General features: G+C 53.2%; 1 protein-coding gene across 1 annotated transcript in view; it reads right to left on the reverse strand.

Moving 5' to 3' along the window:
- Window positions 1–4,886: 4,886 nt before the first annotated feature.
- LOC309684802 (E3 ubiquitin-protein ligase TRIM36-like) overlaps window positions 4,887–26,330 on the reverse strand; it is a gene marked incomplete at both ends in the record, with an annotated part of 74,661 nt that continues 53,217 nt past the window's right edge. The window contains 7 exon segments of the mRNA XM_082500661.1: window positions 4,887–5,188; window positions 5,474–5,767; window positions 6,309–6,433; window positions 7,085–7,302; window positions 7,308–7,337; window positions 8,270–8,365; window positions 9,444–9,590. Of these exon segments, the coding sequence (XP_082356787.1) occupies window positions 4,887–5,188; window positions 5,474–5,767; window positions 6,309–6,433; window positions 7,085–7,302; window positions 7,308–7,337; window positions 8,270–8,365; window positions 9,444–9,590 (1,212 nt within the window).

The raw sequence follows: 26,330 nt of genomic DNA on the forward strand, positions 1-26,330 counted from the left end.
CCAGGGACTTGTCTCGAGGTCTTGAGGAGAGCCCTGGGTGGGTGTTTGGGCACACACTCCATCACAAACCTGGAAAGAAGGAGAAGACACCCATATGACCCATGGCACCACCAGCACTTGCCACTTGCTGCGGCCACTTGCCCGCAGGCAGAGTTTGGCATTGCCATGAAGGCCATTGACTTCCCAAGTCTACCACATCCCATCCCCAAGGACGGGCCTGGGAAATGGAGTCGCCCAGCAAAGAAGTCCAGGCCACCACGGGAAGAAATGTCACCCAAATTCCTCTGTCTTTCCCCTCAGAGCTGCCTTATGGGAGTGACTGCGGCCTGGGGACATCATCAAGAGTCGCCGCCTGGTGTCCCCAGGACACCCGCAGCGGCACAAGGAAGAGATGCTACCTTGGGCGTTGGCATCAAAGAGCGGCTACAGCCGCCAACGTACTCACTTGGGAAAGAGGATGACATGGCCGGAGAAGCTCAGTGAGGCCACGGGTACCACTGGGGACACAATCATGTCCAGCAGATGGGGGACCTGCAATGGAGGAACACAAAGATTCAGGACATCCTCAACGTGGTTGAAGCACTGCACACTGGAGGATGCCAAAGACAGCAGGACATCCTCAATGTGGTTGAGGGTCTCAGTGTTAGAGGAGGCCAAAGATGGCAGGACATCCCTCAACGTGGTTAAAGCACCCCACATTGGAAGAGGCCAAAAATGGTGGGACATCCCCCACATGGCTGAGGCACTCAAGTGTCGGAGGAGCTTGAGGCAGCAAGTGTTGGCAGGACCGTAACTCTCACCTGGACCAAGTGGCTGAACGTGTCCTGAGGGACCCCACACAAGCAGTGCCAGAACACTGCTGTGGGACCGCACGCACCACAGAGAAACCAAAATGCTTACCTTGAAGACAACCTTCTCCAAGTTCTCCTTCCCAGACAGCCTCTCCAGGAAGCTGCGGTAGAATTTCACACGCACTTTCGTGCCTTCGATGAGGAGCACCCCCACCTCCCTCAGGATGAGGGCCACATTCTCCCCCTTCCCCAGGCAGTGCGAGAGGAGGGTCGTGGTGCCTTGGATGCAGTCCACCACTTTCTGCCGGGACACGGCGGCTGCCACGGCCACCTTGGAGTACTTGAGGGGCTCCAGCTCCTTGTTGCCTGGAAGAACCACAGGAGAAGGATGGAGACGCTCACCCGGTGGCCCGTGTCCTACAGCTTGTGTGTCACAATCATTGCATTGCCCCAAAAAAACTCAAAACCACTCAATTATTGGACTTTGGAGTTGCTTCAGAGAAGATGACCATGCAGTCAGCCATCTTACCGGGCAGGTAGTCCTTGTTGTCCATCAGGTTGTGGACAACAGCAAGGTTCCTGGCCAGGTGGAACACCGGCTTCTGGATAGTCACGGTTTCATCTCCGACCTGGACGCGTTCGAGGACAGTACCGAAGGAGCCAAGGGTGGGAATTCGGACACCCTGCAAGTGGACGAGAAGGGTGGGAGGGTGAGGACTGGCTAGAGGGAAGATCTGGAGGTGACCTCCCCCATCCAGGGATGGTGCTTCAGGCTGGATCCTGCCCTCTCCCACCGTTTGGAGGCACGAGCTGGGCGGTGGGGAGAACTTTGGGGAGGAGATGTTGAGTCCTTCCCCTCCTCAGGAGAAAAAAACAGCACTGGAGTTTGGGCAGAACCAGGATGAGGCCATCCCGGGGGGGTCTCCAGCGACCTGGATCAGCCCTACCAGAAGTGACACCAACATTGCACAGGCCCCGTTTGGCCGTCAGTGGGGACTTTTGGGGTGAGATTCCTGTTTTCTGAGGAGTTGAAGGGTGAGAGCAGGCCACGCCCCAGGGGGATCCCACCACCCCTCATGGTGCATGAGGAGGACGCGGGTGTTGCACCACCTTGTGGAGCAGGAGTTGGTCTTGAATGTAGCCAGCCACTGCATCCCAGACGGCCGTTCGCTCTGAAAAAACAAAGAAGAACCAGGTCAGGCCCCATCTCCACCAGCTCTCAGGTCCACCCCAAACATCTCCCCCTTGAGCCGCGATGCGGTGGCAGACGCCAAGTGTCATGGCTGGCTCCGAAATGGTGACAAGCCCTTGAGTCTTGGCTGCCGGAGAGGTGGCTGCGGTTGGCCGTACCTTCAGCGGTGACGCTGGACATAGCGAAGGTGTGCTCCATCCCATCCCAGAAGTCCATCTTGGTCCGCCTCACGCTGGCAGGTCGGTTCTTGGTGGCGACAGCCATGTTAGAGGTCATCTTATGGACGTTCCTCCAAAGTGTGGGACCCACCACCCGGTGGGCCCTTTTATACCCCCTGAGTGGGTGTGCCACGCACCTCTTGTGACATCAGGGTGACATGTTCATCGCTGATTGACTGACTGTGGTGACACGGCAACCGCCAACCTCTGGTGGGGTGGCCATTAGCAGGGAGAGCTTCAAGCAGCTCAGGATGCTCCAAGCCCCGTCCAACCTGACCTCGGACCTTCCAGTCATGGACACACAGATTGGTTTGGCTTGGAGGAGACATTTGAAGGTCCATCTCGTCCAACCTCCCCTGTCTTCGGCAGGGGCATATTCCAGTAGAGCAGGTTACTCAACGCCCCATCCAACCGGACCTTGGATACATCCACTCAGACCCACAGAATGGTTTGCATTGGTTGAGTTGGATTTTTGGGTGGTTTGGGTTCCAACAGACCAGGTTGGTCCCAGCCCTGTCCAATCTGACCTTGAACCCCTCCAATCAGACTCATAGAAGGTTTGGGTTGGTTGAGTTGGATTTTTGGGCTGGAAGGTTTGGGAACCAGTAGAGAAGGTTGGTCCCAGTCTCATCCAGCCTTACGTTGGACACTTCCAGTCATAGACCCACAGAACGGTTTGTGTTGAAGGGGACCTTTGAAGGTCCATCCAGTCCAACCTCCCCATCATCGGCTGGGACACCTTCCAGTAGACCAGGTTGGTCCCAGCCCCATCCAACCTGACCTTGAACACCTCCAACCGGACCCAAAGAACAGTTTGGATTGGATTTCTGGGTGGTTTGGGATCCAGTAGACGGGGTGGGTTGCAGCCCCATCCAACCTGACCTCAGACACTTCCAGTCATGGACCCAAAGACTGGTTTGGGTGGGAGGGGACCTTGGAAGGTCCATCCTGTCAAACCCCCCAATCACTGCAGTGGCCGAGAATAAAAGTAGTGCCACGAGTGGGGCGGGTGCTGCTGAGTTATTGTATCTCATCCTATTGTATTATTTTATCTCTTTCGTTTATTTTGTTTTTTCCTCTTGAGCTGTTGAGCAGAGATGGTTCTCGTGCTCTCTTCCCATCTCAGGGGGGTCGTTGGGCTGCGGCGTGGGGCTGCAGAGCCCGGGAGGAGAGGACAACCCCGAAGAAAAGGTCCCCTTGCCGCCCTCCACCAGCAGCGGTGGGATGGGTGCAGGGACCCTCCTGCCATCGGCTTATCCCGTCCCCTGCGGGAGCCTTTTTCTGCAGCAAACCGACCCAAAACTACAACGGCACCTTGGTGCTTCTTGCTAAATGGGGAGGGGGGAGAAAAACAAATCTATCAGTTTGCTCTGTAAGGATGGAAGCAGCGCATCCCCAAACAGGGCCAAAATCAGGCGGCTTTTACAGGATGGGGTTTTGCAAAGCTGCTGGTGCCAGTGCCCCATGGTGACGGTCAGAGGGGGAAGAAACTGGTTGAGCCCTTAAAAAGAGGAAAAGAAAAAGGCTCGGAGGAAGGGAAAGGTGCAGTGCCGGGGTTTCCTTGCTGCTGTTCCTCCGGGATGCCCGTGCGCGTCCCCTCCACGCTGCCCTCCGGGCAGGACCGTGCTCGCTGCTCCGGCTCTGCCTCCCTGGAGGGGAAAGGTCCCGGCGCAGGAGAGTCCCCATCTCTCCCCCCTTCCCAAAAGAAACTTTAATTACCGGAGAGGTACATTATTACGCCGGTGACCCACAGTGGCTGTGGGGCTGGGGGGCTGTGGTACCAGCCCTATTGCTGCCCTACCCTTAAAATGGAATTATACACTTCTAATATAGGACAATTTGGTTTTCTTTTTTCCATTTTGTTTTCCTCCCTGTAAAAGGAGGGAGCGGGGCTGAGCTTCACTCCCTCCTGGCAGGGACCGGGAGAAATGAGAAAATCAGGATCTAATTTCTCATTTTTCAAAAAGTCTCCATCTGACTTTCAGAAGCTTGAGACACTGGCGTTTTTATAATTTCAGTATGTTATACAGCAGAAGGCCAACACTTTTGTTAGATTCATGAAAAAGTTAAGAGCCCCTGGGAGATAGCCTCCCAGCCTGCAGTTCCTAGACACATCCAGGCTTACTACAACTGTAATTGAGAGCTGGAAATCTTTTTGCTGCTTTATCCACTGCACTTTGGCTTGTGCTCAGTAGCACTCCAGTGTCATATGCAAATCTATAGCCTGGGATGAGCCAGTGACTTGGAATCCACCATGACGCAAGCTACAGCAAAGACGCACAGATATGCACAGTGAACATTGTACCCCTGAGTGGCTGCCAAACCTAGTATGCTAAGGGAATTAAGGCAGAATCTTACTATTGACAACTAAGCATTGCTTCAATCTTGCAAATGATGCTTTTTTTTCTCTTTTTTTAACCTTCTTGCTTTAACTGACATATCTTGATATCTGTAGAAACCCGATTTCTTTCCCAGAAAGAAAGAAAATAGGACTCTGGACAATTAGAACATCTTCCTACTAATAGTAGAGGATGAACAGGACAACCTGCTTACACTATTTCCTTCAAGCCACTTCCCACTGCTTAGGTTCATCTTGTATACTAATTGAGACCAGGCTCGCTCTTAATTTATTTTTTAAAAAGCCATCTCCTTATACAAAACATGTATTAAGCAAGAGTCTGCAATTTACCTTGGGCTGGTCACATCATGGGTATCATGGAACAACTTCTGTATCTTGTTGCTAGAAACAACTCCCACTTTCACCAGGTAGGAATAGGCTTCCACGTGAAAAGCCCAGAAGTGCTTCCCTTTGGCAATCCCAGTGTCGCCAATGATGTAATCCAGGGTTGTGTAGCATCCGACCTGCATGCGCTCAGACCCCAGCAGTAGAGGAAATCCAGCCCTACTTTCCACAGAGGTTCCTCCTGGGTTCAGCAGGAGATGTTCACTGTTGTACCCGCATTTGTCATCAAAAAGAAAACTGAGAACTGAAAAACAGCATCCCAAAAAATTTTCTCTTAGTTAAGTATTTCTGTGCTTATAAACTATATTTTAAGTCATGCTGGCACTAGAATTCCTCGCTTTTAAAGGCTACCAGGAACATTACGCAAGCTAACACAGTCTCAGTATGCTACCTACTTAACCTGTTTGTTAACAGTGCTTTTAAACATGTATACAACCGGTAACAGTGTAGTAGAAGTCTGGGAGCTACTGGAAACCACCTACAGCTCTTAACACCACCAGCAGCTCGTGGACATAAGAAAACCCAATACCTGGGGCTGGAGGCGTACGCAAGATAACTTCTCGGCTCCAAGGGCTAGAGATGGATCCTTTATATCCTCGAACTCTGAAGGCATAGCTGCTGTCGTCATCGAGATCAGATATTACTTTGCTCTTGCTGCAAACTTCGATCTCCTGCCACGTTGTACTCTCCTCTTCTCTATTAAGCTTATGATACTCAAGAACATAGATATCAGCTGAGTCTGTCTTCCCAGGGCATTCCCAACTGATCAGAGCTTTGTTGTACATTTTGCTCTGCTCTTCATTGATTTCTGGTATTTCTAGACCTGGAATGACAGAGATTCAGGAGAAAAAAACCTCAAATGTAGATACATGTTGTTTTACAATTAAACACAGAAGCCCTTTGTTGAGTGGCTACAGCACTGGGGGGACAGTGTGGGGGGGAAATCTGACTCAGTCAAAGAGTGCAGATGAGGATGGGTCTGTTCATGCACTTAAATCCTTTCTGGTTTTACTTTGAAAGTTGTATTATTTATTTTTGCTGGCAACTAAAAAACCATATAAAAACCTATTCTTTTCTGTCATGCAATCACGACAAAAAGCTGCTAGGAAGACCTAGTATTACTTAACTACAATATTTTGGAAGCCAATGTAAACTGGTTCTGAATGCCATGGCATCTTAGCTTCTTTATCAAAGCTGAAGCTAGCATTGCTGCCAGGTAACGCCTTGTGAATCACAGAGGCAGAAGGGACAATGCAAGTCACAAGATTGAGTTCTGCAACTGCAGCCCTGCACAAGTTTTGCCTCTTTCCAGAGAAGCCCTTAAAGCTATAACTCAAGAAAGACGTGATGCTCTCATAATTTACCATTGGAATGGAAGGACAAGTCACCAAGGATCTCTTCTTGCTTGGCTATGTCCATCACAAAGTCCTCGAAAGTAGTTTCAGCTGCTGGCTTGAAGCTCTTGAGAGATTCAGTAGCTTTTTGGATTCTGAAAGCACAGAAGCAGAGGGATGGCAGAAGAGGGAAAAAGGAATTCACATGGGTGCATTCCTTAAAGCAAAACCGCTAGGTTTTGCTTTAAAAAAAGTTCTCTTTTCAGGTACTTACTCATGTGTCCCAGAAACTTGTCTCTCTAGACAGAATTAAAATGCAAAATTTAAAGGCCTTTTGTACATCAGTGTAAAGATAACTAACAGGGAATCTTTTGGTTGGCAGAGCATTTTAACAATTTGGGGCATTACATTCAAAGAACAAAATAGGTGTGAAGCGCTAATGGAGCACAACTATTCAGATCAAAGAGTTTAAAGCCAGAAGAGACCTGTTAGATTAACTTGCAAATACCCGATGCAGTCTCTGAGCAAAGGACTGTATCAGTGAGCTGAATGGGTTACCCTTCCACTGCAGTCCTACTGAAGAAGGCTAGGCGTTGGCGCAGGACAGAGCCCCTCCTCTGGGCTGTTTTTTAACGCACACTGTAATATAGGAATTTCTACTGAATGGTACCGGGACCGCCTCTGAGGCTCTGCAACACAAAGTACTTGCATTCAGTACTTTCCTAGCAGGTGTCCAAAGAATAGGACTGACCAGACATCCCTGGAACAGTACCTGTACCTCGAACGGAAGATAATTAATAAGATACCTGACGTGAAGTTGTTTTGCTGTTTGAACAAAACAAGATGGATTGGTTTCTTTAAGCAGTTCTTGAGCAAGTCCTACAAGGCCATTATTTTCCAGGAGCCCTTGAGATTCTTCTGCTTGTGTTTGCAATTTTTCCAGCCTTAAATTCTTAGAAGCTTCAATTGCCCTAAGAGCTGCGGATTTCTTCTCTTCCAGGACATGAGATAATTTCTCAAAACTCTAGATGTTTCTTCTTTAGCTCTTTCACTGTTGCACTAGGAGGGAACAAAAGACATTTTAGACGGATCCCACAGCACTGTGGCTGTGTACAGAAACGTACTTAGGGTTGTTCAAGAGATCAGAGCAAACTAGTCATCTGTTTGACTGCCAAGACTAACGAGCTTTGTTATGCTCTTCAACACTGAAAATGCAATCAGCACTGCACCCAAGCTAGTAAGCGTCTCCTATGTTAACACAGAGAGGAAAGAGCAGGAAATTATTCCTCCGATTATGTATTGAGTTACGCACAGCGTTTGTCTAAATAGTTCATGGAAAATCACTGTAAAAGCAAGTCAGCGTCTGAAGTCTTCATGCCCAAGACCTAGGTGCTCTTCCACCTTCCCCAGTCACCCTGAACTGGGAGTCCAGCCCAGTTTCTCCCCTATGCCCTGTAGTGCCACCTCTGATGAGTGCCCTGGATTAAAGGAACTATGAAGCACAAAGGCCATCTGCAGCAAGATACAGGCAGGGCCAGGAGCTCCTGCCAATTTTTGCCATTGCGTTTTTCAGCTCCTATGTGAGCTCCCAGCTCTGACTCTTCTGCAGGGAGATTTTGCCCTTAATTCTGACTTCACTGCAACATCCTCAAGGTAAACAGACAGCATAAATTGTGCAGCACCACTCATATGCAAGAGCTGTAAGTCTAACCCACCTCTCTTTGGGTAAGGTATCAAATAAGCTTTATGTCAATTAAATTCACAGCAGCACCCAAAACTTAACTTCCCTCTGTAGGTTGCCCAAATTTCCCACACTGTCAGGATTAGGTCTTACCGTCTGTGACTCAGAACCAACACAAACTGTTCAGAAATGGTTTTGCTGGCTAACAAAAAAAAACCCCAAAGGATCTGGAACACTTCACTGTTCCATTTGGAGTCCCTGCTGTGTCCTTGCAAGGTCCATCCCCAGACAACCCACAAGCCACTCTCACCTCTGTTTCTTTCAGCAGCAGATCCAGCTGCGTGATGCGAGCTTTCACCTGGCTCTCCTTACTGATGAGGTACTCGATATCTTTTGAAAGCTTCTCCTGTTAAAAGAAAACAGCAAACTGGCAGGCAGAACAAGGGCATCCCACCCAAACTGACAACAAGCACAGGTGGGCCACCCAGCCAGCACTCAGTTTCTGTAGTTACGAGGACAAGAGCCTGCCATCAGTTATGAGCAGCAACCCTGCGGAGAACTGCTCAGTGACCCACCATGACTGGCCCGGGACATCAGGCCACTGCCATGTGCAGGACTGGTGGCACAGCCTCTGAGGAGAAGAGGTGACAGCCTCAGCTGGCTCATCCTTCCCCAGCCACAGCAGTCACCTTCTCTCTTAGGCTAGGAACACGAGTCTTCAAGACGTTACCAGAACTAATAGAAAAGCCTCATAGGTTATTAACTCATCTGTAGTAAGGTTTGCTAGAAAAATGAGTGGTTGGAAACTTGAACTTAGGAGTGTCTCTGCACTTCCTTAGTTGCAAGAGTTAACAGCTGTACAGGAAAAGCCTTGCAAACAGGCGAGGAGGCCAAAGAGTAGAAGGCAGGCTGGGATGGGCTTTTTTTTTTTTTTCTCTCCTGTGAGCAAGAGAGGAAGCAAAGGAAGAAGAGGAGGCAGCAGCAATCATTCTTTAATAACAAAGCAGTGTTTGCAAGTCTGCCCTGTTGTATGGTGCTTAGGGAATCAACAGCTCTGCAACTTCAAAAACATACAGCGTCCCAGCAGATAACTGCCGATGCAGATTCTTCAGGAGTGCTTCTGAAGTATAAGCTAACCCAAGCCACAAGGACACTTGCCTTAAAAAAGCCAGATTGTAAACCATTAACTTCTTAAACCTTCTGCATTGGTCAGTACTGATGCACAGTTGGCTAACATAAGGTGGAAGCGCTTTTAAGGGGTTCTGTTTGAAGCCTCATAGAAAATATAGTTTAGTTTCTTAGCCGCACACTATGTCACACTAATATATACATTAACAGATGTTGCACAGCAGCATGCCTCATGACTCGTTCAGTGTCCTCCAAACACACGTCCTGGCATCCTGCCAGGGGAAGTTTGCCCTTAAACCCGAGGCTCAGTGCTCTTCCCCCTTCTTAAGGCCAGGTCCAACAATATTTACTTTTACCTTAAAGGTTTTGTAGGCAGTGCTTATGGTTGTTACTCTGTGGTTTGCATGACATCCACCCAGTTTACATAGACGACAAACAGGCCTTCTGCAGGTTTCACAGTACATGTTTACCCTCTCCATTTCATGTTCTGGACACATCAAAATCTGGAAGAAAAAAAAAGAGAGCAGAGAGAATGCAGGTGTCCTTCCAAAAACGGAGGTGCTCAACAAACCACCAAAACACTCAATTATCCTACAGCAGCGTCTGACTTATCAGTGGGTATTTTTTATATTCTGTTTATCTTCCACCTTTTACATTTGTCCATGCCAGTGAAAGCCAGCAGATGAAAACAAACAGTTTCACCAGGTTTACAGTGAGTGAACCTGTAGCAATGTCTGTGTACACATCACATAGCCTCCATACTGCAATCAACCATTTTGCTAATCCCTGAAGCTGTCTGCACACCTCAAGCTCCCCGCACTCCAGTTCGGAGATGTAAATGCAATACATAACATGTCCACCCTGTCAAATTTAACCCTGTTCACACCGGCATCTCTTGAAACAGCTATGAACTGTTTCTTAAAGCAAGAGTTGACATAATACTGTAATGACTGAGGTCTAAGCTAGACTCTGACCAGCCACATAGCCATTGCTCTTGGAGCAACAAATGAAACGCAGCCACCACCACCAGTCACAGCCATCTTAAAGACAAAAGGCCCCAGTGTTTCAATTTTTCTGTCTGACTCCAATTACAAGTTGCTCATGCTGAGCGCTAATTCCAGCAACAGCTTAAACAGCACTGTAAAAAACCTGGTGTTCACTAAAACTCATCTTTCAAAAACTGAGCGTGTTGAAATAACTGCTCAAAGAGGGAAAAAGTGCCGCTCAACTCCAAGATCGTGCAACAGATAAAGCCATCTAAAAGGCACATAAAGTAGCATAAACACGGACACTCAAAGCTAAGGTTGCAGACCATCTCCAAAACCAACTCTCAAGCTCCAAATGTTATCTTAGGCTATGGTGAAAAGCCCAAAGACAAAGGAAATGTTCAGGAAAATTAGCTGTTGCAGGCAGACATCTCCAAAAACTGCAGTCATGCTGTTAGTCTGTGGAAGCAGTTTTTCCACAGCAGTGCACAGTCACACCTAACGGAAACTGCACACTTTTATTCATCTCCTCGTGTAAGTAAGAATTACAGCCTGCAAGCTAGAGACCGAAGAGGTCAGCAGATTACCTTGTCTAGTTCTCTCAGAATTCAAGAACAATCAGCCCAGTATCTGCTTCTCCCATCCCCACCACACACGTTACAAAGTGCTCTCCAGTCTGGTTGTGAATGAAAGCGGGTTTATGAAAGGTGGGTTAACCTTGACCAGCAGCCAGACAACAACCAAGCTGCTCACTCGCTCCCCCTCCTCAAGATGATACGAGGGGAAAGATGATCATGGGTCAAAACAAAGACAGGGAAATCACAAATTATCAGTTCATTGCCAAGTCAAGTAGACTTGGATAGTCAGAAACTATGACTAAATATTTTAGACCATTCCCCCACCTCACTTTTTTTTTTTTTCCCCCTAGGCTCAAATTACTCCTTCATTTGCATTTGCATTTCTTCTTCTCACTCCCGCCTGGAGAGGCACACGAGGGATGGGAAATGGAGGATTACAGTCAGTGCATAACACTCCATCTCTGCTACTCCTTCCTCATTATAAGTTTCCTCTCTTCATCACAGGTCCTCTCCACAGGAGACCAAGGTGTTTGTGGCCAAGGGGACCTGTTCTCATTTCTTTCTGTCTTACTTTTGTCCTCTACACTCACAGAATGGGTGAGGTTGGAAGGCACCTCTGGAGACCGTGTAGTCCAAGCCCCAGCTGAGGCAGGGTCAGCTACAGCAGGTTGCTCAGGACCTTCTCTCGGTGGGTTTTGAATAACTCCGTTATTAGAGACTCCACCACCTCTCTGAGACACCTGTTCCAGTGTTTGTTCACCCTCAAAATTCAAAGCTCACTGGGAACTCCTGAGGGTTTGGAAGATCTCCATTGGTGGAGAGTTAACAACCTCTTTGGGCGGTTGCAGTGTTCCAGTGGTTCCAGAGTTTGACAACCTTCCGAGTCTACTCACTGGGAACTCCTGAGGTACAGTTGGCTCCCTTGCCTTCATTCCCTCCCATCAGGCATTGAGACACCTTAATAAGGTCTCCCTGAGCCATTTTTTCTCCAGACTGAACAGCCCCAGATCTCTCAGCCTGAAGAGGACTTCAGGTGTGTAGGGGCCATCGTGTCCACAGGCAGGTCCATGAAACTCTCCACGACAGCGGAGACAGGAGATGTGATGGGACACCGTACCACAGACCTATGGCACATCCTCCGCTTGAACAGCAGGTAACCATGGCTGAAGAAGACACCAGAGGGGAAGGAAACACTGGAAACTCTTGGGGAGAGTGAAAGAGGGAACGGGGAAGGAGGGCTAAGACAACAGTGACAGGAAAGGAGAAGAGACAAATTGTCCCTTCCCAGGGGCAGGCTCAAAGGGGGCGGGCTCACAGGACACAGCCAAGGGGGGTGAAGATGTCCATAAGAGCGTCCCACCCTGTGCCTGAGCTCTGCTTCCAGCAACAATGGCCCAAGGAGCTGCTCAGACATGCAAGTTTATGCACGTACCTTCAGACAGCGCTGAGTAAGAAAGCAAGGCCTGGAGTTACTAGGAACCAATTAAGGAAGCTAATTATGGCCTTCAAGCATGAACTGAAGTCCTCCAACTTCTCCAATAACCAAAGCACCCACTGAACCTTGCTCCCAGACAGAACCGCTGTCCTGAGGATAACAGTTATTGCCCACCATGTCAGGGATGAGGTGGACTCTCCTTCCCAGGCCCAAGGGGGTTAAACCCACACCTTAGACTGAAATAACGACTTTTCAGAGCAGCACTGGCACAGTTGGAAGCCCATCATCACCCAAAGGGCTCTGAGCTTTGCACCAGGCCAGTGCCCCTGGACGCCACGGCCGCGGCACGAGGAAGCAGTGACTCGGGGCACTTACAGTCACCGTGAGGTTCTCCCAGGTGATGCCAGACACATTGATCTTGTTGCTCTCCCAGAACTGCAGGGTTTCGTTGCTGGGATGGGTCGGTGCCTCACCCTTACAGCTGGGAGGAGAGAAGCCAAGACAGAGGTGAGGGGAAGGCGATGGAGGTGCAGCCCTGAGCTCCTGACAAGGGGCAGCGGCACTTTAGGAGGAAGAAACCCACTAGGAGATGGTGAGGAAGTCCAGCTTGCTGTGCGTGTGCACAGGGTAGGCCTCTCGCAGGTGACTCAGCTTCTCCAGAGCCTCATAGATGAAGATGATGCAGATGAGGGAGGCGAAGGCTTCTTCGGTGAAGCAGGTGATGTAGCACACCAAAGAGCTAGCGTCAGTGGCCACCAGCACCATGCAGAAGAAGGCGGTCCACAGCCCAATGCACGCCGTAGAGAGAGGTAGAAGAGCGCGTAGTCCCTGGGAAAGCAAAAGAAAATGCAGGGTGGAGAGGGCAGCAAGAGGCTCCGAGCCGTGCCTTCCTTTGGGGAAAGTCGGCAGCAATTCAGGAGCGTGTCAAGGCTGCGCATGGTAAATGCAGTTTCCACGTCCTACGACAGACAGCCTCGGGGCTGCGGCGCAGGGTGTGGGCCCGCAGGAGGAGAGGCCAATTATTTCATTATCATTCTTTAACAATTACCTTGTGTTAATGCCTCGGAGGCTAATTGAGGTCAGGTCCCTGTTGTGGAAGGTGGTGTTCTCCCACATCACCCCGATGCCCTAACAGCGAAACCGGCTGGGTTTGCACCCAGTTACCTGCTGCCAGCAAGTTGGGGCTTCATAATAAATTTAATTGCAATAAGAGAGGTTAATCTCCCATCACAGTTGCCACAACAAAAAGACTGTCACGGAAAATATCCATTTTGCCTGAAAAGCTCCTGCTTTTTCAAAAATCATCAAAACATTTGACCAGAGAACTGTTTGGATATGTGGGTAAAATATATTTCCACTTCCAGCAAAAAACATGCAAAAAAGTGCCCGAGTTTGTACTGAGAGGAAAGCAAATCTTCCCTCATTCCCAAACCAGAGTCATTTGTCTCATCTTCCCTGGGCAGCCCATCTCGGGCATCCATATCCTTGTGGTTTCTCCTCCTCCTGCTCTTTCACTTTAACTCTAAAAACCCTGAACCACCCATCCATCCTTCAGAGACCGAGGGCTCCTGCACCGTCACATACTAAAGCAGCAGCGCGTGATGTCTGTGACACAGAAGACAACTTAAATCTACCAACTACCACTAACAAAAACATCTTTTCTCCATCCCTGCCTTCTTCTGAAGGCGCTCGCAGCACCTGGCCGCAGCAGCCAGCCTTACTTGCAGAATTTGTAGAGGATCTTCTCGAACACGAGGACGGGGCCGGTGCTGCCGAGGATGGCGAGAGGTTGGCCAGCAAAGAGGAAATACACCACGCCGGTCATGGATGCGCCCAGCAGTGACTCCATGGCACTCTGTCCAGGGAAGAGAGGCAGCAGCGAGTAATTAAATCATTAGAGGGAAAACCACAAGTGCAAATTCACTGCAGCAAGGACTTTTGCATGAGTGTTGTCCTCCCTCGTGCCACCCAACAGAGAGAGGTGCTCACTATGTGGCTGTTGGTCGCCTCCCCCAGCAGTCCCCCAAAGGTTATTGATGACGGGGGACATGCAGGCACAGTAGAGGAAGAGGAAGGACGCCAGACACTGCAGGCTCAGACCATCCCGAAAGTCCCTCCAGAACCAGGGGGCTTTTCGCTTCACATCCCGGATCAAACCTCCAAAGAGCCTGGAGGAAGGAAAAAAAATTAAACCATTTTCGTGGAAGACCACGTTAAGTTTTCTTGGCTGAGGAAGGACAATCGCAAGCACAGAGTAACTTCCATTGCTAAAAAGAAGTCTCCTTCTCCCATTTTAGCCCCAGTAGAAACTGAGGCATACAAAAAAAAACACAGAATCACAGAATAGTCAGGGTTGGAAGGGACCTCTGGAGATCATCTAGTCCAACCCCCCTGCCAGAGCAGGGTCACCTACAACAGGTTGCACAGGACAGCGTCCAGGCGGGTTTTGAACATCTCCAGAGTGGGAGACTCCACAACCTCTCTGGGCAGCCTGTTCCAGTGCTCCACTACCCTCAAAGTGAAGAAGTTCCTCCTCATGTTAAGATGGAACTTCCTATGTTCAAGCTTGTGCCCATTACCTCTCGTCCTATCAATGGGCACCACTGAAAAAAGACTCCTCCCATCCCTCTGGCATCCTCCCTTTAAGTATTTGAAAGCATTAATAAGATCCCCCCTCATTCCTTTTCTCTACACTAAAGAGACCCAAGTTCCTCAGCCTTTCCTCATATGAAAGATGTTCTAATCCCCTAATCATCTTTGTAGCCCTTTGCTGGACCCTCTCTAGCAGATCCCTGTCTTTCTTGAACTGGGGAGCCCAGAACTGGACGCAGTACTCCAGATGCGGCCTCACCAGGGCAGAGTAGAGGGGGAGGATGACCTCCCTCCACCTGCTGGCCACACTCTTTTTGATGCACCCCAGGATGCCATTGGCCCTCTTGGCCACCAGGGCACATTGCTGGCTCATGGTCATCCTGTTGTCCACCAGGACTCCCAGGTCCCTTTCCACAGAGCTGCTCTCCATGAGGTCAGCCCCCAACCTGTACTGATGCGTGGGGTTATTCCTCCCCAGATACAGTACCCTACATTCACCCTTGTTGAATTTCATTAGGTTCCTCCCTGCCCAACTCTCCAGCCTGTCCAGGTCACGCTGTAAAGCAGCACAGCCTTCTGGCCTGTCAGCCACTCCTCCCAGTTTAGTGTCATCAGCAAACTTGCCGATGGTACACTCTATCCCTTCATCCAGATCATCGATGAATATATTGAACAGGACTGGACCCAGTACTGACCCCTGAGGGACACCACTTGTTACTGACCTCCAACTAGACTGCACCACTAACCACAACCCTCTGAGCTCTATCTGTCAGCCAGTTCTCAATCCACCCCACTGTCCATCCTCCAACAAAAGAAACCCTCCAACAAAAAGAAAAAGAGACCAAACCTGAGAGCCCGTCCCCTCTTATTGCAACAGTCCCTCACTTTGAGAAGCAGCAGAGCTCTACCTGGAGGTACTTACACATCTGCTTCCACCCCAAAGCAAGAAAACCTGTGTGCAACCACGCTGCGGCTGAGCCCAGCTGCCCAAATCTCCCACCCACCCAGCCCAAGGGACCAAGCTGGTAACCTGGAGCCCCTTCACTGACCCACTTCACCCCAAAACTCTGCTAGAAGGGAGGTGCGCACTCAGATTTTAGGGGCAAACAGAAAAACACCCCACCAAACTATTGCAGTTCACACCTTCCTGTCCGCTCCAGTTCAGGACCGCTGTGTTTCTCCGGCTTGCTGTGAGAAGCACTGTCATCGAGAGCTTCTGGCACCTTCCTTTTTCCTGGTAAAATGGAAATAAGATAAAGATATGTCTTTTAAGCCACTGGCTTGTTTTGCTTTTTGGGCTGGGTATGTGACCTGTAAATTTGGGCCCCTGAGCAGCACCCCCAGCCGTGCTGCCCTCCTGCCCGTCCCCATCGTGCCTCCTTCTGCCGCAGCACCCACCTGCTAAGGGACGTTTCTCGGGGGCTCAATTCGGATGGAGGGATCCCACTCTCCTGGCAGCAAAACCATGACCTGATCCAGAAACTCATCGATGCCAGCCACCAGGTCAGCCCGGTTCTTGGCTTTATAGGCAACATCGTGGAAGACCTGCCGTAGGAGACAACCAGGTGAGAGGATGACCCATCTCGGATGTCCTAACCAGTGCAATAAGCTCTTGGCTAAATGCAAGGTCATTTTCCGCAGATCGCCTGTTGGAAATGGCAGGAAATATTCCCCCCAAAGGAAAAATCTGTGCATCACAGTATTTGTAACCATCTCCACCAGGCTCCCGTCCCCCATGGCACCCCACAGCCTTCTGCTTCAAGAGGAGAAGTTTCACTGGCCCTGGCAATGCCACCACTGGGGGCAGCATGCTGGGGACCCTGGGGAGAAGGATGAGGCGCAGGCTGCAGCCCAGGTGGGATTTTAGCCTCCTGCAGGCAGCTAAGAGGGACAACAAACCCTCTTCCTCACTACTACAGAGACAGGGAGAGGTGAAGAAAGCCCCAAAAATGACCCGGAGACATCTCTTATCTCGTCACACCTCATCCGTCATGATAGTAGCCACGGACCTGCCGATTTCATGGTACTGATGGGCTTTTCCTCCTGGTCCAAGCAAAACAAACAGGAACCTAGGCAAGAAAACCAAAATGAGAGAGAAGAACATGGCCTCACTCAAAGGGCGCCCAAGGAAATCCCTGGGAGCTCCCAGCCAGAGCGTGGCTCCAGGGGGGACGTGTAGGCTCACTGATTCTGGTGATGAATTTGAAACGCATCAAAACCAAATGCAAATTTGAGTTTTGGGCAAACTTTCATTAAAATTGGCCAATGGGTTTAAAAGCTCCAGCAGGGAAGGGAGAAATGAAAGCACGGAGATGTGGGTGGGAGAAACGTGCTTGCTCCCACTGGCTGTGTTCCCCTGGGACGCCCAACTGATGCGTGCAATTTGGTGTTTTGTTGTGGTGGGTTTTTCTTTAAATAAAAACTTTGTGCTTCTCATTCAGACCTTGTTGGGATGGGAACTTCCGTCATGCCCGAGAGGAGGACAGCCAGGCTCAGGCGGACAAATGCCACGATGGGCTGGCGAAGGAAATCCAGCTCTCCTACAAGCACATTGGACGCTTCAGCCCCGGTGGGAATTTTTTTCATGAAGCGCAGCTCCGCCTGGGCACGACAAGGGATTTTCAGGCCATTACCCCAAAAGCAAAGCCCACAGCGCTCTGCAGAACACTCTGCAGCCAAGTTTGCAAGAGTAAATCTGGCCCTAAAGGTGTAAGAAAGCTACGAGTGACTCACCTTGCTTAGATCCATCGCATTGGTGTCATGGTTCACCCCATTTTTAGCTTCTGCAGTGGTGGGAGATGGATGAGGAGTGAGTGTTTGGGCTGGGAGGAGAAAGAAAGACACTCAGAAAGACGGGCAAGGAGCAATTGGGACGCTTCTCCTTTGCCAGGAGAAGTCTAATGGGGCCAAAGCCCTGCAGAAACCTTCACCTGGTGCCAAAGCCGGCAGAAACCCTCACCAGGTACCAAACCCTGCAGGAACCCTCACCTGGCTTGTCGAGGGGATGCACGTCTAACTGCTTCTTGCTCATGTCAGCAAACGAGTGGACGATGGGGAGAAGGTTGTTCCTTTTCTTCTCATTCTGATGGTGATGCTTCTTCAAAAGCACTTCTTGAACTTTCGCCCACGTGCACTCATCAAACTCCGCGGACTGCTCTTGCTGGCCCAGGATCATATCTGGAGATGGCAACGGGAAACGAAGCCGTCAGAGCAGAAAGTCCCCACGTCCCGACCCCTCAAGCCCCCGGCGAAGGCTGCGACGCAGGATACCCTAACGCGGGCTCAGCCTTGCTTAGCAAGACATTTTAATGCAGTTCAGCCTTTGCAGCAAAAGGAAGAATTCTCTTTTGCTAAAAGCCATCATCAAAGTGCTTATTCATCACTCCACTCAGATAATTATTTCCCATCCTAGATAATGACATTTTTTGCCCGATCTGGCGTTTCTCCTTCTCCATGGCTCTGTGCAAGCCTGGCCAGACCCGGGGGAGAGGGGCTAGCCCAATATTTAGGGCTGAACTGGTGCCAATCGATGGCCGCTTTGCATGTGAGCGTGACAGGCCGAATGCAGGTGTGGTAACGGGATTTATCTTCTGCCCCCAGACACCCCATCCCAGCGGGTGTAGTTCATCCTCGGCACCGAGGAGGATGAGCAGCACATTCCCCACCACTTGTTCACCGAGCTGGATGAGATCTTCCTGAAGGAGGGTGAAGATGCCGAGTGGAAGGAAACGGCAAGGTAAATCCCTGCTGCCAGCTGCGGTGGCGGCCGCGGGCTCTGCCTTCCGCTCTCTGGGACGCAAAGCTTTTGCAGCTGCAGGTGCCGATGCGCGGAGCCTTCTCCTCTTGCCGCCCCGTAGCTGCACCAAAGGGGTTGCAGAGCTGAGGCTGTTTTCTTGCAACGGGGCCGATCGTGCCCGATGTCCGCAGGTGGCTGAAGTTTGAGGAGGACGTGGAAGACGGCAGCGAGCGCTGGAGCAAGCCCTACGTGGCCATCGATTGGCACCAGTTCAGCCCTAAATATTGGACTGGCCCCTCTCCCCCGGGTCTGGCCAGGCTTGCACAGAGCCATGGAGAAGGAGAACCATCTGTTCCACCTCTGCATAAGGATGGGCCACTTTCCTTCCCCACGTTTCCATTTTTAAAGGCAGGATCCCTCTAAGGAAGACCAGCCTCAATCCATTATGCCTTCAACTGCCTCCCAAATAATGCCACTTTCCCTCAGAAGAACAGCAAACCACACAAATCAGCCACACGGACCTGCTTGCAGAGGACCCCGGCACCCACGCAGCCCCGAGGAGGCTCACGAATGCTGCGGCGGGACTTACAGTGGTAGCCCTGCTCCATCGGGGCACAGTCCTCCCGTTCCTTCTTCCGATGCTTCTGGCGGTGGGGTCGGTGGTGCCGGTGGCTTTGCCTCACCAGCGGCATCCGCATGCCCACGGACAGGGTGTGGTGGCCTGCAAAAAAAGCAGCATTCTCATCACTCTCGATATTGCGGAGACGGTTGACGCCGCTGCCATGATTAAACCAGCACAGCCATCCCAGGAGGAAACACCAACTTCTCTTCATTTTAGTTTCACTGCATTCCTGAATGTCAGAGACCAGTCCCTTTTTCCAAGCCTGTTTTACTCTAACTTTGCAACAACAGAGCAACAACAAGCGATGGCTCCGGGTCACCTAAAAGTGCCCTGAAAGTATCAACCCTCGTCTCAAATTCCAGCTTCGGCTGGACAACACTCAGACCTGCTCATTAAGCAGCCACAGAAGGTAATTATTTTTAAAATCTTTGTCGGCACAAGGCGACAAGAGGAGATCCAATTAGTCCCGTGATAATGAAGTCTGGAACAAAAAAAAAGAAAATCACAGCCCTGTGTCTGCAGCCATCAAATTATTCTCCTGACCTCTCCAAGCCAAGAGCAGCCTCTGAGAAAACAAGCTGGGAACTACCCAGCTCCGTGGCCAACACTCACACCACAGATGCCGCGGGGGCTTTTTCCCCTCTGTCTAAAAGCCACAACATTAAAAAAAATGTGAAAATAACTGTGCTTGTTTATTTAGAAGCACGCCACGTTTCGCTGCAGGTGATGCGTACACTGAGCACAGGACGCGGCAGGGACTTTGCGCAACGGGAAAACGCGTGGAGCTGGTGCCACCTCTCCCGACTCACCTTTCAGCTCCTCCTTCTCATAGTGAATATTGGCAACGGTGCTCGTTCTTCCCTGGTCCATCACCGCCTCCTCGTCGTGTCTCTGTTTAGCGAGAAGAAGAAGGTACAAGTTGGGGCCAGGTGAGGAGAGCTCCCTTACGTCCTCCCAGTCATCACCCATCCCCGCGGCCACGCGAGCCAACGAGGATCACACCTCTGCATGTCTCCTCCTTCAGGCACAGCCCTAAAAACACGGACTTGGAGGAGGTTTTTTTTCCCCTACCCAAATAAAACCACCTGTAATGTCACCTGTATTGTATACACCGTGAGTCTGGAAGGATTTACTAAAAGGGGAGACAGTTGAGTGTTTCAAACCAAAACCAAGCCTCCTGCTTCATTCTTGTGGTTCCTTTCGAAAAATTAAAATAGGGATTTCCAAACTGGGGGTGGGCTGGGGTGGGGAGACCCAACCCCACACTTTTGAGCACAGCCAGTTTCATTCTCCAAACGTGATACCTGCAGGACTCACTAGATGGCACTTGGCCACAGGACATGGCCACCACCTACCTCCAAAGGCCCTCAGAACCTACAAGGGTGAAGCTTCGTCTTCAGCCCAACCAGGCTCAGGCTTCTCTTGCTGCAAGCCCGCTTTCCACACAAAACTGCATTTTTCTCCTCAAAAAAAAAAAGCCAAGGGCTGACAGCTAATGCCCTCCTTGGCTGAAATACCACTGCCAGCGCTGCACAAAGAGCATCTGTGCCTTAAAAGCTGAAGGAGAACTACAGGAGTTCTCTTCTCCCCTTGCCCCCGGGGCTGGGGAAGCATCACTGGGATCACCGCGCTCAAAGAAATAAAAAACCAACCACGTCTCACACTCGAGTCGCAACTGCAGCTTTGAAAGGGCCTCCAGGAAACCCTTCTCTTTAGAGAAGAGCAAAATACCGGAAATCTGCTTTTTATCCCCCAAATTCCTGCTTCAACCGAATGGCATCACCTGCCGCCGCGCAGCAGCGACGCTCGGGGAAGCTCACACCTCCCACTCGCCAGCCAATTTAACGAGCAAAAGGAACAAACGTTCCCATCTGGGAATGAGCTTTTTCTGGCCCCCGAGTACTTTGTCCTTCGCCGCCGCTGCCAGGTGCCTGGAAAACCTCAAAGCATCGAAACTGGGCTGGGAAAGGGGATGGCGAGCTCACTTTTGAGTTTCGGAGCAGAGAGTGTTGTTCCATCTCAAGAAAACTTCTCCAAATTATTATTTTGCTGCAGCGGTTTTTTTGTCCCAGCAGGAGAGAGAGGGATTTTTGACTGTCCTGCCTCAGTTTACCTGTCTCAGTGCAACTCCTCCAGTTAGAAAGAAAAATCTTTCCCTGGGGAAGCGTTGATGTAATTGAGGATGAGGAAAAGTACAAAGCAGAGGTTCAGGTCCGGCTTTGAGTCCTCCCGGTGCCGGGGGAGGCCAAAAGCATCGCACGAGCACGCAAACTTCCCACCTCGGCCCCCTCGTCCCGTCACACGCAAGCTGGACTGGCCACCAGCAGCAGGAGGGAGGATTAATGTAATTAATCTCGCGCAAAGTGTAATTAGTAACACTGATCCCAGTGTTATAAGGGGATGAGGGGCCAAACTGGGGGAGCTGCTCTGGTGGCGGAGCAGGAGACCCCCGTCCTTGCCCCTCTCCATCTCCATCCTACCCAGACGAAGCCACCGGTCCTGTGGCTCCCTCCTTTGCTATCGTGGGGGTCAGCACCGTCCCCTGCGGGGACCCCTCTGGCTCCTGAGCCAGGATTTGGGCTGTGACGGGGACTGGACCCGGGAGAGGACACATCTCCAGAGCCCCAAAGTGGGGCTGTGAGGGGGGGACACACGCAGGTCACAGCTGAGCATCACCAGGACGTGACCGTCATCCCTTGCTGGTGGAGACGCAAATTCCTCTCAGTCTTTGCCGTGAGCTGTAATTTCAGGGCAGATTAATTAATTCCCCACCTCTCGTTTGCCCCCGAGAGCAGCTCCTGCAGCCGGGTCCCATGGGTGCAGCGGGGGGGCGGACAGGCCCTCCCCCAGGCTAAGGAAATGCAGAAAGATGGGGGGACCACCCAGCCACCTCCTGCCTGCACCCCAACACCAGGCACATCCGCACAAGCGCCCGGTGGGACAATAGCTGAGGTGACCGGGTGGCATGGGGCTCTGTGGGGACAGTGGCCTTTGTCCCCCTGCTCTGAAGGGCCACAGCATCACCAGGGGGTCACATCGAGATGCGGAGGAGGGGACAAGGAGGGGGGGTCTGGTGGGGAGACCCCCAACAGGCATCGCCCAGGTGCCTCCCTCCCACACCCACCTTGGGTACCCCTCACCTCCCCCTTTGAGCCCCCACCCCTCTGCCTCGCAGATGCCTTACACCCCCCTTCAGCGGCCTGCTGCCCCCCCTCCTTGCACACCCCCAGCACCCCATTTTAGACACCTACCACCCTCCTTACCCCCTCCAACCTTGCAGATGCCCTTCACTCCCCTTTCCATGGCCCTCACAGCCCCCTCCCTCCCCCCCGTGCAGATGCTTTGCCTCCCCCATTTGCCCCCACCCCCTGCTCCCCCTGTTTCCTCCCTGCCATGGGAAATGCCGCAGTGAGCAGCCATGGAGCATCCTCCAGCCACACCCCACACAGCCAAACCCCATTCCCGGACACACAGGAGGCTGTGGGGCCGCCCGGGGGACAGATTTGGGGGCTCTCCCTGAGGGAAACACTGCTCCCAGCCACGCAGGAGGCTGTGGGGACACCCCGGGAACAGGTTTGGAGACTCTCCCCGAGGGAACCGCTGCTTCCAGCCTCACAGGAGGCTGTGGGGCCGCCCGGGGGACAGATTTGGGGGCTCTCCCTGAGGAGAGCCTGTGGGGAGGAGGGAGGCGGGGGCCGCCCCAGGGCCGGGGCCACTCCTGGAAGGGGAGGGGGGGATCTCCAGCCGCCCACGCGGGGCTGCCCGAAGCCTGAGGAGATGAAAAGAAGAGGAGAAAAGCCAAGAGTTCCCTCACCGCCATCGCCTCTCACAGCCCCGGCCCTCCCCGCCGCGCCTCATGGCGGCTGTGTGCGGTGTCACCTGAGCGGGGGGCGGCGGCTGTGGCAGGAAAAGGCGGGAGGGGAAGGGAAGGGAAGGGCGGCGCCATTTTGAATGGAAGGAGAGGGGAAGGGGGGGCGAGAGATGGGGGGGGGGGGGGGAGCGAGGGTGTGAGGGGAGTAGGTGTTGTGTGAGGGGGGAGTGAGGGGGGAATGGGTTTTCGGGAGAGGGCAGTTTGCAGGGCTGTGAGGTGTCTGTGAGAGAGGAGGCCCCGGAGGGAGGTGAGTGGAAAGGGCTGTGTGTGAAAAGAAAAGCTTTAAGGACAGGCCGGGCTGGGGAAAGGTGGTGGGCCCTGAGGGAGGGCTTGGGGACCGGGGCTAGAAGCATGGGTTTGGGGGCAAAACTCTGGGAAAGAAACTGCAGGACAGGGCCAATCTGAGTATACAGTTTAGCGAAGCTTCTAGGAAAAGGTGACCAAAGGTGACTCTTGTCCTTTTGTGGGCTGGTTTTGTCTAAGTTATTCATGCGAGTGGACTTTTGCCACACGGGATGGGAACTTTCGCTTCCCGGGATAGCTGATGCCCCTGGATAACCACTGCCCGCGAAGCACTGCGAAACCCCGTGTTCAAATATGAGAACAAAGGCCGGGTTTTGCCTCTCGGAAGGATCTCTAAGCCCCATCTCCAAGCTATTTTCAGTACCTTTCTGGTTGTTTTCTTCCCCCCCATCCCCGTGATATCCGTCGGGGGGGCTGGCGGAGCTCTGCAGGCGGATGTCCGGCTCATTTTGGGGAGGGCTGGGATGGTTTCGGGGGGTCCCGGCTCTTTTTGGGGAGGGCTGGGATGGTTTCGGCCTCGCATTGCCCGACGCGGAGAGAAGCTGTGGTGCGGGACTCGTTCTCCTCGGCGCGGCCCCGCCCCCTCGCTCGCGTTTGCCGCGGCGACGCAGGGGGGCGTGGCCCGGATTTTCGCCTCGGCACATGCGCGGGTGGGCGGACGTGAGGGGGAGCACTTCCGGTGTACGGCGTCGGGCGGGAGCTGCGACGGTCGGTACCGGGGGAGACGGGGGGACCGGAGCCGAGGAGGGCGGGAGCGGGCGGGCGGGGTGGCGGCGGCGGCGCGGAGGTGTGCAGGGCCAGTTCGGGGGGTTTGTGGGGTGGCGGGACCGGGCTGGGGGGCTCGGGGGGCGGTCTGGGCCTGTTTGGGGGGGGCGGAGCGGTCCCCGGGGGAAACAGAGCCGATTCAGGCCACCCCCCCCGTCCCCCGCTGCCGCCCCCTCCCCCCCTGCTCGCTCCCCGCAGGTGGCGGCAGCCCCGGCCGCAGCGCAGGGTGCCCGGGGCCGGCCTGGCCGGAAGCTTGGCTCCGCTCTGGGCTCCGCTCTCAGCCCCCCCCCTTCCTCCGGCAGGTCAGCCCGGCCGTGCCCCCTTCGCCCGCCTCCAGCCCACGGCCGAGTCCCCCCAGGTACCCCCGAGATGGGTCGGGGGTTGTCAGCGCTGGGCCCCCTGAAGCGGGGGTGGGTAGTGGGCACGGGCATTGCTGGGAGCCCGTGGGCAGCCCTGGGACCCCCTTAAAGCCCACGGAGAGCCCCGGGGCCCCCTTGTCTCCCCCAGAGCCGACGGGGAGCCGTAGCTGTGGAGTCAGCTTAAGGAGTCTGCCCTAAGGACTGCTGCTTTTTGGAGCGTTGGGGGAGGGGGAGGGTTGTCGGTGTGGGGAGTGGAGGTGTGTGGGAGGAGTCCCGTGTCTTGAGGGAGGTTTGGGGATGTTGAGCAGATTTGGGGGAGTGGGGGAGGGGTCCCCTCACTTGGAACCCCCTGGTTCTTCTAAACTGTGGGAGGCAGCGGGCGTAGGGGGAAGGCAGTAGAGTGGGTTGCTGTGTTTCAGTCCTTGGTTGATAGTCAGCGACTCTGCTCCCTTGCTGCTCAGCAGACTATTAACTCCGTGGGGCTGTTTCTCCAGGCAGGCTACGACTACAGAAACGGACCGACTTCCTCAGAAGGGTTGTTAGCGGTGACGTCTCCTGTGAACTTACTGCCTGACATTGGATAGACCTGGCACCACACAGCAGCTCAGAGCCCCACAGCGTATGCTGCCGCTCTCAGTTGGCTCCATCAAATCCTCCGACCTGAGAATACCAAAGGTACGGAGTTGAAACGGGCCCTTCCTCACCCGCTGAGTCAGATGAACCTTTTTGTGCCCAAGTTGGCTGGGGACTGCTCCTGCCTCTCCGCCTTCAGGCGGAGCATGGCTGTGAGCAGGGGAGCTCAACACACAGTGCTTGCTGATTGCACCTGCTCCCTCGGGGGAGCACCCGCAGCGGTGGGATGGGAGGAGGGAGGACAGCACGAGGGCTAGAGACAAACATTTTATTTCTTTAACGTTTCACATAGGGGGTACCCCAGAGGGGTTCCCGGCCCCACACCCCACAGCCGCTCAGTATTTGGGGCACTGTTGGTCTTCTGGGCCTGGCGCTGTCACCACTTGCAGGGCTGGCAGAAGCAGACACGGCTAGTGGCATCTCCACCAGCCCTTCAGGTAGCCCCACAGCCAGGCGCAGCCCTGCCGTGGGCACCTTCCTGCCCTGCACAGCCCTGGGTCTGCCTGGCCACACTCCCTGCCTGTGGTCTTGCAGGACTCCTCCGTCTTTGCCTTCAAGGCCTGGAAAGCGCAGGTGATCTCCCGCACCCGCTCCACCTTGTCCATGTCCATGGCTGGGGGCTTTCCGGGGGACAGGTGCTCATCCATGGGCCTCTGTGTCCTGTCCATCCCCTGCCGGGGAACCCACTCTTTCTCGGTCCCTGCTGGCAGCTCCTGTGGAGACTCCTGGCTGAGGACCAGCCCCAGTTTCCCCACTGCCCCACCAGCAGCCATGGGAGAGCGGGGTTGTCCTGAGTGTGTGAGCACCACTGGCTCTGTTGCTGCACTGGGCCAGGGCTCCAGGAAGTGGTAGAGGGAGCTCTGGGAAGAGGAGCTGCTCCTCAACAGGCTGCTGCAGTCCTCTGAGTTGGCCAGCGAGCACAGGCTGCAGGGGCTCTTGCGGTGGCCCTTGGCGGGCCCAGGAGCCTGGGGGGTGCCAGGACCAGAAGGAGCTGTCCCCACTGATAGGACCTATAGGCGGCAGAGGAGGGCAGGGGGACCTGGGGGCTTGGGGGGGACAGAGGGTAGAGAGAGGCATCTCTGCTCAGATGGTATATGGTTGGCAGGGAGCCCTGTGGGTCCCGTGGGGCCCGGTGCTGCCTCCTCGGTTGCCCTGCAGAGGAGGAGAGAGAAGAGGGCCCGCTGCACCCCGTCTCCTCTGCTGGAGCCCGCGGGCAGCACCCCCTCCTCAGCAGGCGGGCAGGGCTGCCCAGCGCAGGCAGGGCAGGGCACGGGCTGAGGGTCTGGGGCAGGATCTGGGGGTCTCCCCCACACTCCCTGCTTCTCCTGCATCGACTTGAGCTCCTATCCTTCATCTGCTAGTC

The sequence above is a fragment of the Vanellus vanellus genome (assembly GCF_965231255.1).
Source record: "Vanellus vanellus genome assembly, contig: HAP1_SCAFFOLD_44, whole genome shotgun sequence".
Taxonomy (NCBI): domain Eukaryota; kingdom Metazoa; phylum Chordata; class Aves; order Charadriiformes; family Charadriidae; genus Vanellus; species Vanellus vanellus.